This window comes from Nannobrachium achirus, assembly GCF_963921795.1.
Source record: "Nannobrachium achirus genome assembly, chromosome: 15".
NCBI classification, from domain to species: domain Eukaryota; kingdom Metazoa; phylum Chordata; class Actinopteri; order Myctophiformes; family Myctophidae; genus Nannobrachium; species Nannobrachium achirus.
In genome coordinates, this window is record NC_137822.1 from 26,510,552 (window position 1) to 26,524,433 (window position 13,882).

The 13,882-nt window shown below is 45.3% G+C and overlaps 1 protein-coding gene across 1 annotated transcript in view; it reads right to left on the reverse strand.

The window, feature by feature from the left end:
* LOC308300091 (protein unc-13 homolog B-like) overlaps positions 1–13,882 on the reverse strand; it is a 107,431-nt gene that overhangs the window by 51,352 nt on the left and 42,197 nt on the right. Inside the window, exons 9-10 of the mRNA XM_080743862.1 lie at positions 3,063–3,374; positions 2,882–2,972 (exon numbers count right to left, since the gene is read on the reverse strand). Coding sequence (XP_080599988.1) covers positions 2,882–2,972; positions 3,063–3,374 — 403 coding nt within the window. The remainder of the gene's footprint in view (positions 1–2,881; positions 2,973–3,062; positions 3,375–13,882) is intronic.

Below are 13,882 nucleotides of genomic sequence, written 5' to 3' on the forward strand. Positions count from 1 at the left end.
TCTTCCTCTTTTTCTGCATCCCCACATCTGTCCAATTCCTGCCATCTACTCTCTCGCTTAACCACTTTAAGCCTGGTATCCCCATTTTGGGAAGGTCATAGAAGAAAAAGTAATAATAATACAAATAATAAATATTATAAAAATACAAAGCTCACAAGCTCACAGCTTGTCAAAAAACAGACCTGACAAGGTGCACAGGGCGTGCAGTGGCACAGTCGCTAGTGCTGTTGCCTCACAAATAGAGGGTTCCGGGTTCCATTCCCGTCGGGAACGCTGGGACTGGGTGCATGTTCTCTCCTCCGCATCATCAGTGCCCAAAACCCTGGGTGGGGTTGGCGAAAGGGCCTTTCTGTGTGGAGTTTTGCATGTTCTCCCCGTGTCCCCTAGGGTAGGTATCCTCACAAAAACATGCAGTAATCCTGGTCTCTATACTGCCTCCCCTGGCCAGCCGGGGTGCTTGATGGAGAGGAAAGGAACTGGTTGGAATCACGTGTTCCTTTCCCCCTGTCAGGTGATAAGAAGCGGCCCGCTACTCCTCATGCACTGAAGGAAGCGTGAGTTCAATTCGGGGCTCTCCCCAGGTTGGCAGGAGGAGAGTAGCACCTAAGGATTTCAGCTTAGGCAATTGGCATTGGGTGAAAAATTTACAAAAAAAAACAGACCTGACACACATGGTGATGCCACCAGCTTCTCTATAATATTCCAGCAGAGGTGGTCACCCACGCAAACCATGTAGACAGTCCGGTCAGTCAAACAGTACCACGATAAATATATATAATGCAAAATACAAATAAATAAATATACTATACACACACAGAATCTAACAAAAAAATAACAACAACAATAGAACAACAAAAAACAAGAGCTCTGAGCCAAGGAATTGAAAAAGGGACACTAAATGCACAACACATTCAGCCCCATTCCTCCCTCTGAATCTGTGCCAGCATGCAAGGATGTACAGCTGTGTTTAGCGCTCATTTGTTACACAGCGCTCTTTTGACACCACTGTGACAGATTAACTACCATTTCTAATTCATTACAGTCTTCTCAGGATGCATCCTTGTGTTTTAAGTGCTTCCCCATGTTCCGTAATAAATAACACTTAAGGCAGCATTCACCTTGCTGCTCCCTGTCCCCCTCGCCGATTGCCTTCGGTCAGCCAGCGTTTAACACCGTCATCTCCTCCAGTCCTTGCAAACCAATCACCATAATGGAACCCGGCGAGCACTAACGAAGCCTCTCCATTGTCAGTCCATAACATGCTGGACCACAAGAAAGGATCAGTGAAAGGGATATGTTTACCATGGCCTCCGCTGGTCTCTAACTGGACATTGATTGATGATGGGCAGGAGACTCTTCTGTAAAGCACCTCTACAGTATGGATGCACAACTACACTGGTCTCGGATATCACTAATAACATGTATATGTACTTTTTCAAGAAGCTCAAACATATCTTCTACACTCAAAGCACAATGAGCTTCAACCGATTCACTAATAACGGCATGTTTAATGCATTCATTCACCCATAGAAGAAAAGATGATAAGGTTACATTTGCACTAGCGATGATGAATTCTAAAGGCAAAATTGGTGATGGATCAACACAGCATACTGATATTTGTTTCCTAATTCCTTTCACGCGCTCCTTTTGTCCCCTGTATATTTCCCTCTGCATTCAGTTATGCCTTTCCCTCAGGCTCCAGTCACCACTCCACTAGTTCATTCATGGCAGAGAGAGGAAGAAGGATAGAGGAAGTACAACAGAAGATGACAAAAAGACAGCGATTTTGCTACACAGTAAGACTTGTTCATCAGGGCGGGGGCTTGTTTCATCAATTAGTTCCCTGTACCAAATACACGTTCTAACAGATTCAACCGGACAGCCTGATCATAACTTGACTAACTTAACGTGACAGGAGGTGACAAAATGACTTTAGATTTCAGCTAGATATCCGTTGTGGTACCACATTACAGGCACTTAGATGGGCAAACCGTCCATTAATGCAAATTACGGACCACTCTGACGAAAGCATTGTGAGATGGGTAGAGCTCCAGAGAGAGAGATATGCACTCCTCACAATTAGTTTCACAGGAAGAAGGAAAATTATACTGTAGTCACTGGAGGCTGAGAGGAGTACATTTTTATGTACAGTAGCAAACTGCCTAATTCTTTCTACATGCAGTCTTCATACTGTAGGTCCATCGGATGTAGACATGCTTTGTGGCCATTTAAAACAAAAGGATTTTCAGGCTGCTATGTTACACTGATCGTAGCAATGGTCACCGAGTTCAGGTCATTTGAAGTGTTAAAGGGGCAAAACGTGGCCCCTAATGTGACTATTGTCATGGTGGGGGCCCCCGAGTTGCAGGTACAGGTTCTATAAGACACTGCCTTCCAAGTTGGCAACCAAGCATTACATGCACCTTCTTTGAGCTTCAAAACCAGACCATGCTGCAAGTCATCAACGGCGAATAAGTGGGGCCCGGTCCAAAGAAAGTATTGATAAGTAATGCTGCAATCCAAACCATACAAATGAACCTCAACCAATTCCAAAGAGGTGTGTGCGTGTGTGTCAGCATGCATGAGTGCTTGATCTATGAGTGGAAGTCACATGTGCATTCTTATGCAAGTGCGTTTGACATACACTGCACGAGAGACAGAGAGAGAGACACACAGAGAGAGAGAGCTAGAGTCAGAGAGTGCGAGAGAGTGCGAGAGAGAGAGAGAGAGAGAGAGAGAGAGAGAGAGAGAGAGAGAGAGAGCTTTTGTGTATTTGCATGCAGGTATGTCTTGTGTTTGAGGGGAGAATGCATTGCAAGGGTTATAATAGTTGATGTAAGGGAAGACTATTGGGGGATGATTAAAGAGAAACCCTCCTTACCTCCCGGAGCTGAACTCTGACTTTATTGATGGCTTTCAACCAGCGCAGTCTGGATGGGGAGAATGGTAATGGAGGACCATCATCATGGAATCTAAGACGAGAAAGAAGGCAAGAGTACATCATACATTTCCCTTCACATAGTACTTAAAATGTGTCTGACTGCTGACAAACAAAAGTGTACCTTTGAAGTTTGGAGGGCCTTCTCTCTATTGTGGCGTCTTTCGTCATATCCAAGCCCCTTCCCACATCCACAGAGGGTCTCCGGGTGTCTACGGATGTCTCTTCATCCTTGAACATGGAATGTCCGTTGGTGGGATGGTGACCATTTGTGGGTGGGTGTCCATTGACCGGAGGGCGGAATCCAGTGCTGTGATAGGAGTGGAAGGATTCCTCCATTTCTGAACCCCCAGCACTCTCCTGGCCAGTCTCGCTAAGTTGGGAGCTGGTCTGACTCAGGTTTCCTGATGACCCATAACGACTACTTTCCACTGGACTGGATAGTGAAAGATGAGTGAGGGAAATGGTAAATGTTACAGTAGAATTACTTACTAATACTAATACTACTACAGAGAAATAACCCTGGTCAAATTGTTTTTACAAACAGTTTTGATTGGATCATCCCAATTTACAGTAAGTGCCATAACGGACACAATCTGTATTGTTCTGTTGTCCATTTAGTACGCTCCACCCAGGTTAAAGCAAATGTAAAAGTTATTTGCAAACACATATTTGACCAAGGGCTAATTGGGAAATCTATAGCATTATCAATGGACCCAACAGAAGTGCTTAAGTTATCACATTCACAAATATATACTACAAGGTTCAGGCTGCTATGTGGCCCTCACACCAACGTTGCACCATACAGTATGCTTAAGACAACACATTGATGAATTCCTATTTGGGGTAGGATAAAGACACAACATTCACAGAACAGAAATCCAAAATGTACAAGTTGTAGTTTCTGGTGTAGAGCCCTGCAGTGGGACCTAGTCTCTCGAGACAGACCTGTTGGCTCCCACCACACTTCAAATGTTTCTGCCTAACAGTCTGTACTTGGAAAGCTCTGAAAATGAGTGCATGTCAAGTAACTTCCCCACTTCTGTTTGACCTGTGAAGTCCCACTTCTGTTTGACCTGTGAAGTCCCATAAGTAAGTCCTACTGGAAACCAAATTAATTGAAGCCTAGGTAGCTAGCCAGGAAATGGAAAATAGCGTAATATATTTTAAAATACATTTTCGCAAGCAAAGTCTGGCGGAGGAGAACATAATACTGAAATGTTACTACTGACAGGTATGCATCTACTTATTAATAATAGCTACCGATATCCCAGCTCAGCCCACTATGTCTATGTCTGTGGTGCTGAAGTGCTTAAATTGTTTAATACTCAATGCACCTTCCTCTCTCGGTTTATATTTGGGTCACAATGACAGTATGGCGGGTGCATTCGTTACTTAAACCTTTCTACAGATGGGAGCGAACAGTCTGTGGGTGGGAGCGGGTGTCAATGGTCAGAAATCCAGCAGAAGCTGTCAGGCGGGATTAATAAAACAGTCCTGTGTGGGGCTCTATAGTGTCCTTAGTAGTGTTTATGAGCTAGTCCCCAATATCACCAAAATAGCAAATAGTCCAATCTCACCCGATTGTTTCTGAATATTTAAAAGTATTGTCTGACTCAAATGTCCAAAATGACTTAAAGTGTAATTTCTGTTCTGGAATTCCATTTGGGGAAAGGAATGCACCTTCTATATACAATGATACATACTGTAGAAGATGCCACATTACTATACACAAACATTTAATATAAAGATGGAATGAAAATTAATGAATGGACTGTGGAGCTGGACAGGTCCCCAAAATTTTAACGCCTCATGAATGGTGTTGGGGAAGGGGGCAGCCATTTATTATACTTTTACTAGCCTTTTTGCATTCAAATGGTCCTTCCTGGACTGGTTGTCCAGCTGCACTCCAGATGTGGGACCTGCAGATGGGGATGTTTCTACAAGGCTTTCCTTCTCCTTTTGGGACAGGGATGCTGAAGGATCTACTTCAGGAGTGGAGATGGAAATCTGGGGGGTTGCTACATCATCCATGTAACCTACCGCATCCTTCTTTTGGACATCAGATGCTGCACATTTTTCTATAGTTTGTATTTGGCCAGATGCTGGCTTGTCGTTGGCTTTGGGCTGAGTTACAACTGGGGTAGCTTGTGGGCTGGGCTGGTCTGCCTGCCAGGGGAATCCCAACTTTGCTCCAAATAACGAAGCAGTAGGTGGCTCTTGTTTTCCAGCAGAAGATATTCCCTCTTGTAACAGACCTGCAGATAATGTCTTAAACCCTGAAAACAAACCACCTTCTGTTTGAGGCGTTGAGGAAGCACCTGAGGGCACTGTTGGTGGGGATGAAAATAGGGATCCAAAAGATTTTCCTGCATCACTGGTTGCTGACATAAAGCCAAAAAGGGACTTTGCTTGAGGTTGCTCTACAGTTTTCGGCAACTGATCACCTGGAGTATCAGTTTTTTTGTTAGCCGGTGGAGCTGATTTGTCAGCCTCTATACTTTCGGGTTCTCCTTTAATGACTATGGGTTTCTCATGTGTCACCTCTCCTTCAAGTTTTGTTTCATTTGTACTTGTGGTAGAAACTGTTACAGAATCTTCCACGTCTGTTGGGAGAGCACTACTTCCTGTTTGATTACCTAATGTTATTTGCCCTTTATGAGGTAAACTTGAGTCAACCATTTTACCTTCTATGATCTCAGCACCCTCTTGAACTACTTTGGGAGTAATGCTTTGATTTTTATTACATTGTTGTGGTCCAGTTTCATGTGTTTGCATCGGCTCAGTTAGTTTGGGATCAGCTGGCTTAGGTGTTTGTCCTATACTCCCAAATAATGACCCTCCTATTCCCCCAAGTATCGATGCTCCAGCTTGCGGTGCGGCACTCTGGGCACCAGCCCCTGCAAACATTCCACCCAACATAGATCCAGCTGTCTGAGGTGTTGTACTTGAGGCAGCAGATCCACCAAACATCCCACCCAGTAAAGAGCCACCAGTCTGGGGACCTGGAGATGGGGCAGCGGGCTTTCCTCCAAACATACCGCCCAATATCGATGCTCCAGTTGGAGGAGCAGTGGCTTGAGCAGTAGCCTGGGGTGTAGAACCTCCAAATAAACCCCCAAGTCGCGACCCCGCTGTCTGAGTTTGGGTATTGGACCCTCCAAGTATTCCACCTAAAATAGACCCACCAGACTGTTGCTGTTGACCTTGAGCAGGAGCAGTTGCTGGTTTGAAAAGTGAGGACATAAAGCCTGATACTGCATCGGCAGATGAGTCTAGAACGGATTTCTCAGGCTCCGGAGTTTTCTTATGTACATCTACAGCTGGAGTTGACTCAATGGCAGGTGCTTCTTCAATTTTGGGGGACATCTGGTTAGGTTGATTACATACTGGTGTTTCCATTTTTGACAACTCTTGTGGTTTGACAGATTGCTCAGATTCCCCAGTAATGTCTCCTTTTTTGGGTTGACTGTGGCTAGCTAAAGCAGGTGATTTATCAACCTCCTGGTCAATAACTACAACAGGTTTATCAATTTGGGGGGCATTTATATCTTGATGCTCAGAGTTAAGAGTTTCTGACATGTCACCACCTTTGGGAACACTAACAACTGGAGAGGTCACAAAAGCAGTTACAGTTGATATGTTGGTCTCATCACTTGGTTTTGTTGGAATAGCTGTAGTGGGTAGTTTACTCTCATCACTGGGTTTTGTTGGGGGTATTGTTGTGGGAGCTGATGGTGGAGCAGGCCCTCCAAACATTGAAAGCAAACCTTTTCCAGTGATCTCCATAGGGGCAGAGGGTCCACCAGTCTGTGGAGCTGCTGGCTGAGGAGTAGACCCTCCAAATATACCTCCTAAAATTGAGCCGCCCGTTTGGGGTGATGTAGTCTGAGTTCCAGCTCCTCCAAAAAGTCCACCCAACAAGGATCCACCAGTCTGAGGTCCTGCAGTTGAGGCTGCTGCTGGTCCTCCAAATATCCCACCCAAAATGGAACCTCCAGTGTCAGGACCAGCAGCCTGGGTAGCAGAACCGCCAAACAGGCCTCCTAATAAGGACCCACCTGTTTGAGAAGTGGTTGTTTGGTTGGTGGGCCCTCTATTGATACCCGCTAGTCCAGATGCAGTTGCTGGAGGTGGAGAACCTGTTTGAGCATTACTAGGTTCAGAGGGTCCAGAAAACATTGACAATAAACCTTTACCTGCACCATCTAAAATAGACCCAGCATTTGAGGTGGAAGTCTGTGTTCTTGATCCACTGAAGATGGACATTAAGCCTGTCACTGTTGGCTCCTTGGGGGGCATAGGTTTACCTTGTGATGTGGATTGTTGCACTGTTGCACCCTCTTCAGGAGGCCGTGTAATTACACCTTCTGCTTTAGTGCCATCTTCAGAAGATGTTACAGTTACATCAGTCATTGTGGAAGACTGTGATTGATTAGCCAGCAAACTAGCCCCATGAACACTTTTACCCGATGTGTCACTACTGGCTGATGCTCCTGGGGAAACACTACTAATTGATACCATAGATGGTCCTTTTGAGGGGTCTGTGGCCGGTGGCTCTTTTTGAGGGGCAGCAGTACCTTGTTGTGGAGGTGACATGGGACCAACCTTAATAGCTTCTTTGGGTGCTGTAATTCCAGAGTTTGGTGGGGTTTGTGTAGTACTGGGGCCTCCAAACATGGAGAACAAACTTTTTGCTGGACTTTCATTGGAGGTAGACAAGCCACCCAGGATTCCCCCAAGGACAGAATTAGCGGTTTGCACTTGTGGTTGAGGTTGTGGTTGGGGTGCACTTTGTGCTTGAGATTCTGCTTGAACTATACCTTGTTGAGAATGTGATTCAGACTGTGGTGAAGGTTGTGATGGACTTGGACCACTAAACATAGACAGCAATCCCTTTGCTGGGCTTTCAGTTGAAGTTGATGAGCCAGATAAAATACCCCCAAGAATAGAACCTGTTTGTGGCTGAGACTGTTGAGGACTCGTACCACCAAATACAGAGAGAAATCCTGTGTTTGGGGACTCTTTTGGGGGAATAGTACCCTGGGGGTGAGTCTGACCAGTAGGCTTGGTTTGAGCAGAAGGCTGAGGAGGACTTGGTCCACTGAACAGTGACAATATACTTTTGCCGAGAGATTCCTCTTGTGGAGGTTGTGGTGCTGCACTTGGGGGAGGTACTTGGGGAGAAGTCCCAGTTTTAGGTGCAGTCTGTGGACTGTCTGTTGATGAGCCAGATAAAATACCTCCAAGAATAGAACCCGTTTGTGGCTGAGACTGTTGAGGACTCATACCACCAAATACAGAGAGAAATCCTGTGTTTGGGGGCTCTTTTGGGGGAATAGTACCCTGGGGGTGAGTCTGACCAGCAGGCTTGGTTTGAGCAGAAGGCTGAGGAGGACTTGGTCCACTGAACAATGACAATATACTTTTGCCGAGAGATTCCTCTTGTGGAGGTTGTGGTGCTGCACTTGGAGGTGGTACTTGGGGAGACGTCCCAGTTTTAGGTGCAGTCTGTGGACTTGGCCCACTAAATATTGACATTATACTTTTCCCGATTGATTCTTCTTGAGGAGCTGGACCTGGAGGTGGCACTTGAGGTGAGGGCCCAGGCTGGGCAGGTGGAGGAGTTCCTGACAACATTTCACCAATAGAAAAGCCAAACAGTCCACTAGTTGATTTAGGTGCTGGTTCTGGTTTTGTCTGCGCTGTTGGTGGCACAGTTGGTGGCTGGGCTGGGGCAGGAACAGCACCAGAACTAGGATATATTTGTGATGCACTTTTACCTGGGGGATGTCTCTGGCCTGGCTGAGAGGTGCCACTTTGGTGAATTGTTTGTTGTCTTTGAATGCCCTTAGGTCTAAATGCTGATGCCTGGGAGCTCTCTGAAATATTAGATGTTGACCGCTGTTGTGGAGGTGGAGGGGCCTCAGCAGTAAATAGGCTGCCTATGGATCCAAAGAAATTAGATACACCTGTAGGTTCTTTGTTTGCAGTGACACTTCCTGGCAAGGACGCAGTGCTGGCAGTTTTACTCTGCTGATCCAAAGGTGCCTGAGGAGACTTCTGGGGCTCTGGTTTTGGCTCTTCCATTCCAACTGCAGACTTGAATAAGTTCATGAAGCCAGATTGTGGTTGTTCAGCTGTTTTATTCACTGGTTGTTCCACTGGCTTATCAACTATGGGTGATTTACGTAGCGACTCTCTTGAGCCCCCACTGGGCTGTGTTTGCAGGCCTGCCTGTTGTGATATATTCGACTCAGGAGACTTCTGGGGCTCTGGTTTTGGTTCTTCCATTCCAACTGCAGACTTTAAAAAGCCCATGAAGCCAGATTGTGGTTGTTCAGCTGGTTTATTCACTGGTTCTTTCACTAAATTATCAGCTACAGTTGATTTATGTGAACCTCCATTGGCCTGTGTTGGCAGGCCTGCCTGTTGTGACATAGTAGACTGACGTGCAAGTCTAGGTTTCTGTGCAGTAGATTGCGAAAGCACAGGAGACTGTGACATTAGACCAGCTGCTGGGAGTGTGGGCAATATTCTAGACTGCGAGGTGGCTGGCTTTTGAATTTGAGTCACACTTTGTGGCTGAGCTACAGATGTAGGGGGGTCTTCTTTGATGATCTTCGACTTAAGACTATGGAAACCTGAAGACAGAATGCCCCTAGATTGCTGGTTAGGAGCCTCAACCCTAGGATATCTGTGTTGATCTCGGGAGCTTGTACCAGCTTTGTCTGAGTCTAACTGAGATGTGCTCTTCTTGGACTGACGATTAGGCTGTTCATCTCCAGGAGTTACTCTCTTCCTCCACTCTTCCTCTGATGTGTCATCAACATGTTTCACTGTGACACCAGTAGATGAACGCCGTCGTTGGCTAGGCTTGTAACAGTTGTTCAGAAGCTGCTGCTGACAAGAGCTTGAAGTTGGTGAAGAGTTTAGGGAAACAGCAACCTTCTGTGAAAGAAGTGTCTTAATTTCCTTGTTGTTCCAATACGGACCACTGTGGTCTTTATTATGGCATGAGAGGTCAATAACCTCTTCATATGGGTCTTGATAGATATGGTTGGGATGTGCAGGATCCATTCTAACTTTGTTCAGTTTGTATGATGCTAAATCTGCAGTATGGTTTCTCTGTGACATAAATGAATTTTCAAACATTTGGGAAAAACGCTCAAGATTTAAATTCATGATCTGGTTTCCTTTTCGATATGCAGAAGATAAGTCTAGGGGGGCATTGACAAGTTGGGAATCACTTTGTTCTCGACCAGGTAGCCAGAGAAGCTCATCTTCATTATACAGTGGAACTTTAAAACCACAGACAGTAACCATTTCATTGTGTAGCCAAGCATTAGGAAAACTATCCAACTGCTGCATATTTCCCCATTGTTCTCCTTCAGGTGCACAAGCATATACATTTTCCCCTGCAGCATCTGTAAGCAAAGCATAAATGTATTCATGATCAGTGTACACAAAGTAGCCACAATCACCATCATCTGCTGGCCACCACATTCCTTGCTCCAACAGTGCAAGCCATTGCTGGTACCATTCCGTATCCTCGAGATACATAGACTCTTCAACCTCAACATTGGCACCTGGAGCATTATTAGAATTAGGATGATTGGAAACATTATCAGTGTGAAAGTCCTGAGCATTATCCATGTCATACTGCCAGTTGGCTGAATAAGACAAGCTTGGAGCAGTCTCCTCATAATAGCCTTCATGGTATGAAACACCACTCAGGCTATAACAACTCCCCAACATGGAATTACTTGGTTTGGTAGTCAAGTTCAATGCACCATCCTCTTTGTTTGCGGACTGTAAATTACCCAAGTCATCATAGCTACTCCATAATCTCTTCTTGCCATATGGATCGTTGTTAAAACATCCTTGTTCCTCTAACTGATATGGACTAATGTGTTGTTTTTGTTGGCAAACAACTTCTTCCCACGGCTGTGAAGAGGTATACTGTTGATTAATATTTGAGGCACTCCAGTGGAGAGAGTACCCCTGCACCAATGGTGCATCTTCACATTGCTTTGTGTATCCTTGATTTTCTACTGGCTGTTGATAACTGTGTGAAAGATTTTGAAACTGCTGCCACAGAACAGATTGATGGATCCATTGGTTTTCATCATAAGTGGGACTAATACCATAAGGAGACAACTGACCGTCGTAAACTTTTGGCCTTGTTGATTCATACAAAGAAGTACAGCTTCCACCAACATATGGTGGTGTGGACACCGATCGATAATTTGACTCGAAATGTGAATGAATATTACCTGTGCTGTAAGCCATTGGCCGGACTGATTGAGAAGAGTCATACTGTGATGATAATTGATACAAATTACCTGTGCTAATTGAGCCGTATGCAGCCTGACTCTCAAAAGATCTTGCAAAAGTAGCCTGAGTTCTTAAATCCAAACTCTCTGCATGAATTGACACAGGTAAACCATAGATTGCGTGCCTGCTCCTTCCGGGAATAAGAGGATCAGGATCAACTCTTTGCTTAGCTTCTCTTTCTAGACCAGAGACAGCACTTGTTGTGGCTTTTGGTCCCATTTTTAATACATCTGAAACCAAACCCTTTTCATTGGGTGAAAGTGTCGTCTCCTCTGGAACCTGAGCTACTCGTTCTAAGCGTTTATGAGAAGATGGTTCATCTACTGTGTTTCTGGTGAACAATCCTGGTAAAAACCCTTGCTGGGTAGACCGATTAGGCTTATTGTCTCGCTCAACACCATGTTCTTGTAGGGACTCATGAGTTGTAATGGTAGGTGGTTGACTTTGCAGTGGTGCCTGCCTCCTTAGAGTGTTCACTGTAGCTCTCTGATTTAGTGTTTGCCCTGTTGGTGTCTGGATGCTGGTTGGTGTCTGACTGCTGGTGTCAATACTTTCAGGTGGTTTTGTCAACTTACTAAACAATCCTGAAAGCACACCAGAAGGATTTACAGTCTCTTGTTGTGGTTGTACAGTGTGACTATCTGGTGGTGGCTTGACCTGTTCCTTCTTTTCTTGGGATGTGTGTGGCTGCTGAGGCACATTCTCTGAAGACGATTTGAATAGTCCAGAAAGTAAACCACTTGCTTGAGTCTGAGTTTGGGCCAAATTATCTTGTGGTTGATCTCGTCTTGGATTTGACATATTGCCAACAAATTGTTGTTCCAGATTAGATCTACTTGTAATAATTCCATGTTGCTGAGGTGCTGGGGTTGAAGCAGCGTTAACATTACCTGCTGAAGAAAACTTAAAAAGTCCAGACAGGACTCCTCTCCGCTCAGATAGTGGTTGTTGGAGTGGAACTGTTTGTTGTCTAGCAAAGGCAGATTTTGTGGTTTGTTGCTGGTCAGTTTGTTGATTTGGCAATCTTGGACCTTGGATGTTCTGTTGAGGATGAGTTGTTTGGCTGCTAGAAATATTTTCAGCGGATGAGAATTTCAACAACCCAGAGAACAGCCCCCTTTGTTGTGTTTGTTGGGGTTGTGGAGCTTGATTCTGTGTTTGGTGTTGACCCGGGTGACTGTCAGGTGGGATTCTCTGTGGTTGAGGTTCAACATTTTGTGGAATATTCTCTAATGATGAAAACTTCAACAGCCCCGAAAAGAGGCCCCGTTCCTGAGGAGGTGGTGTGTTTTGTTGTCGGGGAGGATAACTGGGAGACTTTTGGGGGCTACTCCCAGACCCTGCTGGTTGATTGGGTGAAACCTGGTGTGGCACGCTGCCAGATAGGTCACCTGTTGAGCCAAATTTAAGAAGTCCTGACAGCAGCCCTCCTTGCTGAGGCTGATTAGAACTTGCACGAGACACATTGTCTGCAGAGTTTCCTTTAAAAAGACCAGTCAAAAAACCTTGTGGTTCAGGCTGATGAGGGGCTTGTTGTACGCCCTGGGGTGTTGGCCTCTGGTTTGGCAAATGTTGTTGGTGCAAGCCAGGTTGTACTTGGCTAGCGTGGGGTGTTGTGGGATTAAAGATGCTGGAGAACAACCCTGTCTCGGTGTTTCTCTGGGGCTCTGTATATGACATGCCTGTATTTGACACACCTGCAGTTGGAGCTGTATGATGGTGTGACTGTACTGGGTTTTGTGTGTGTCTGGAAGCACTGACATCATCACTAGATGCAAACTTAAAGAGCCCAGACAGCATTCCCGTCTCTGCTTTAGGAGGCTGCTGAGATGAAATATTGTCAGAGGAGAGGAAAGGTAGCTTGAATTTACTACTTGTTGGTGTGTCTTCTGCTGTCTTATCCAATCTTACGTCATCTGTTTGTGTAAAGACAGGATAAACAGTGACAGGTCCCTGAGGAGGAATAGTGGCTACAGGTGTTATCAATGAGCTAAATGATTTCTTGAAAGGGTTGAAGAACCCAGTGTTCACTGGTTCTGTTTGGCCAGTCGGCCTCCCTGGCCCTGGTGGAGGCAGATTTCCCAGTGTGGACGTCGTAGGATTATGTCTCCCATACACAAATTGTTCTCGACTGTCCACATATGTTTTGTCTTGTGATAGCCTTCTTGCTCCGTTGGGTTTTCTACCTCCTCCATTTGCCATTGACAAATTATCTTGATTAATACAGTTCTCATGTGCAAAGTCTTGACGCACCGTGCCATCAGTTGATTTCAGACCCTCTTCTGACGAAAACAACTTTAGAGGATTTAATTTCCCCAAAACAGAGTTACCTGAAGAGACTGTAGACTTAGATGTAAACTCAGTAAGATTTTCAGTAGTACTGGTTTGAGTCGGATTTGTGACAACAGTGATTGTCTCTCGGTTATGATCTTTTGTCTTGGCATCGGGGGGTGGGTGGAGAGGCAGAGAACTGAAACATTTTTCAGGTGGTGTTTCTACTGGAGATACCACAGCTACGGGAGCTGAGCTAGTCGATTTGGGGATAAATGAGAACAACTTTGATATTCCAGATTGAGAGGGTTGTTCATTTGATACTGATGCAGAAGA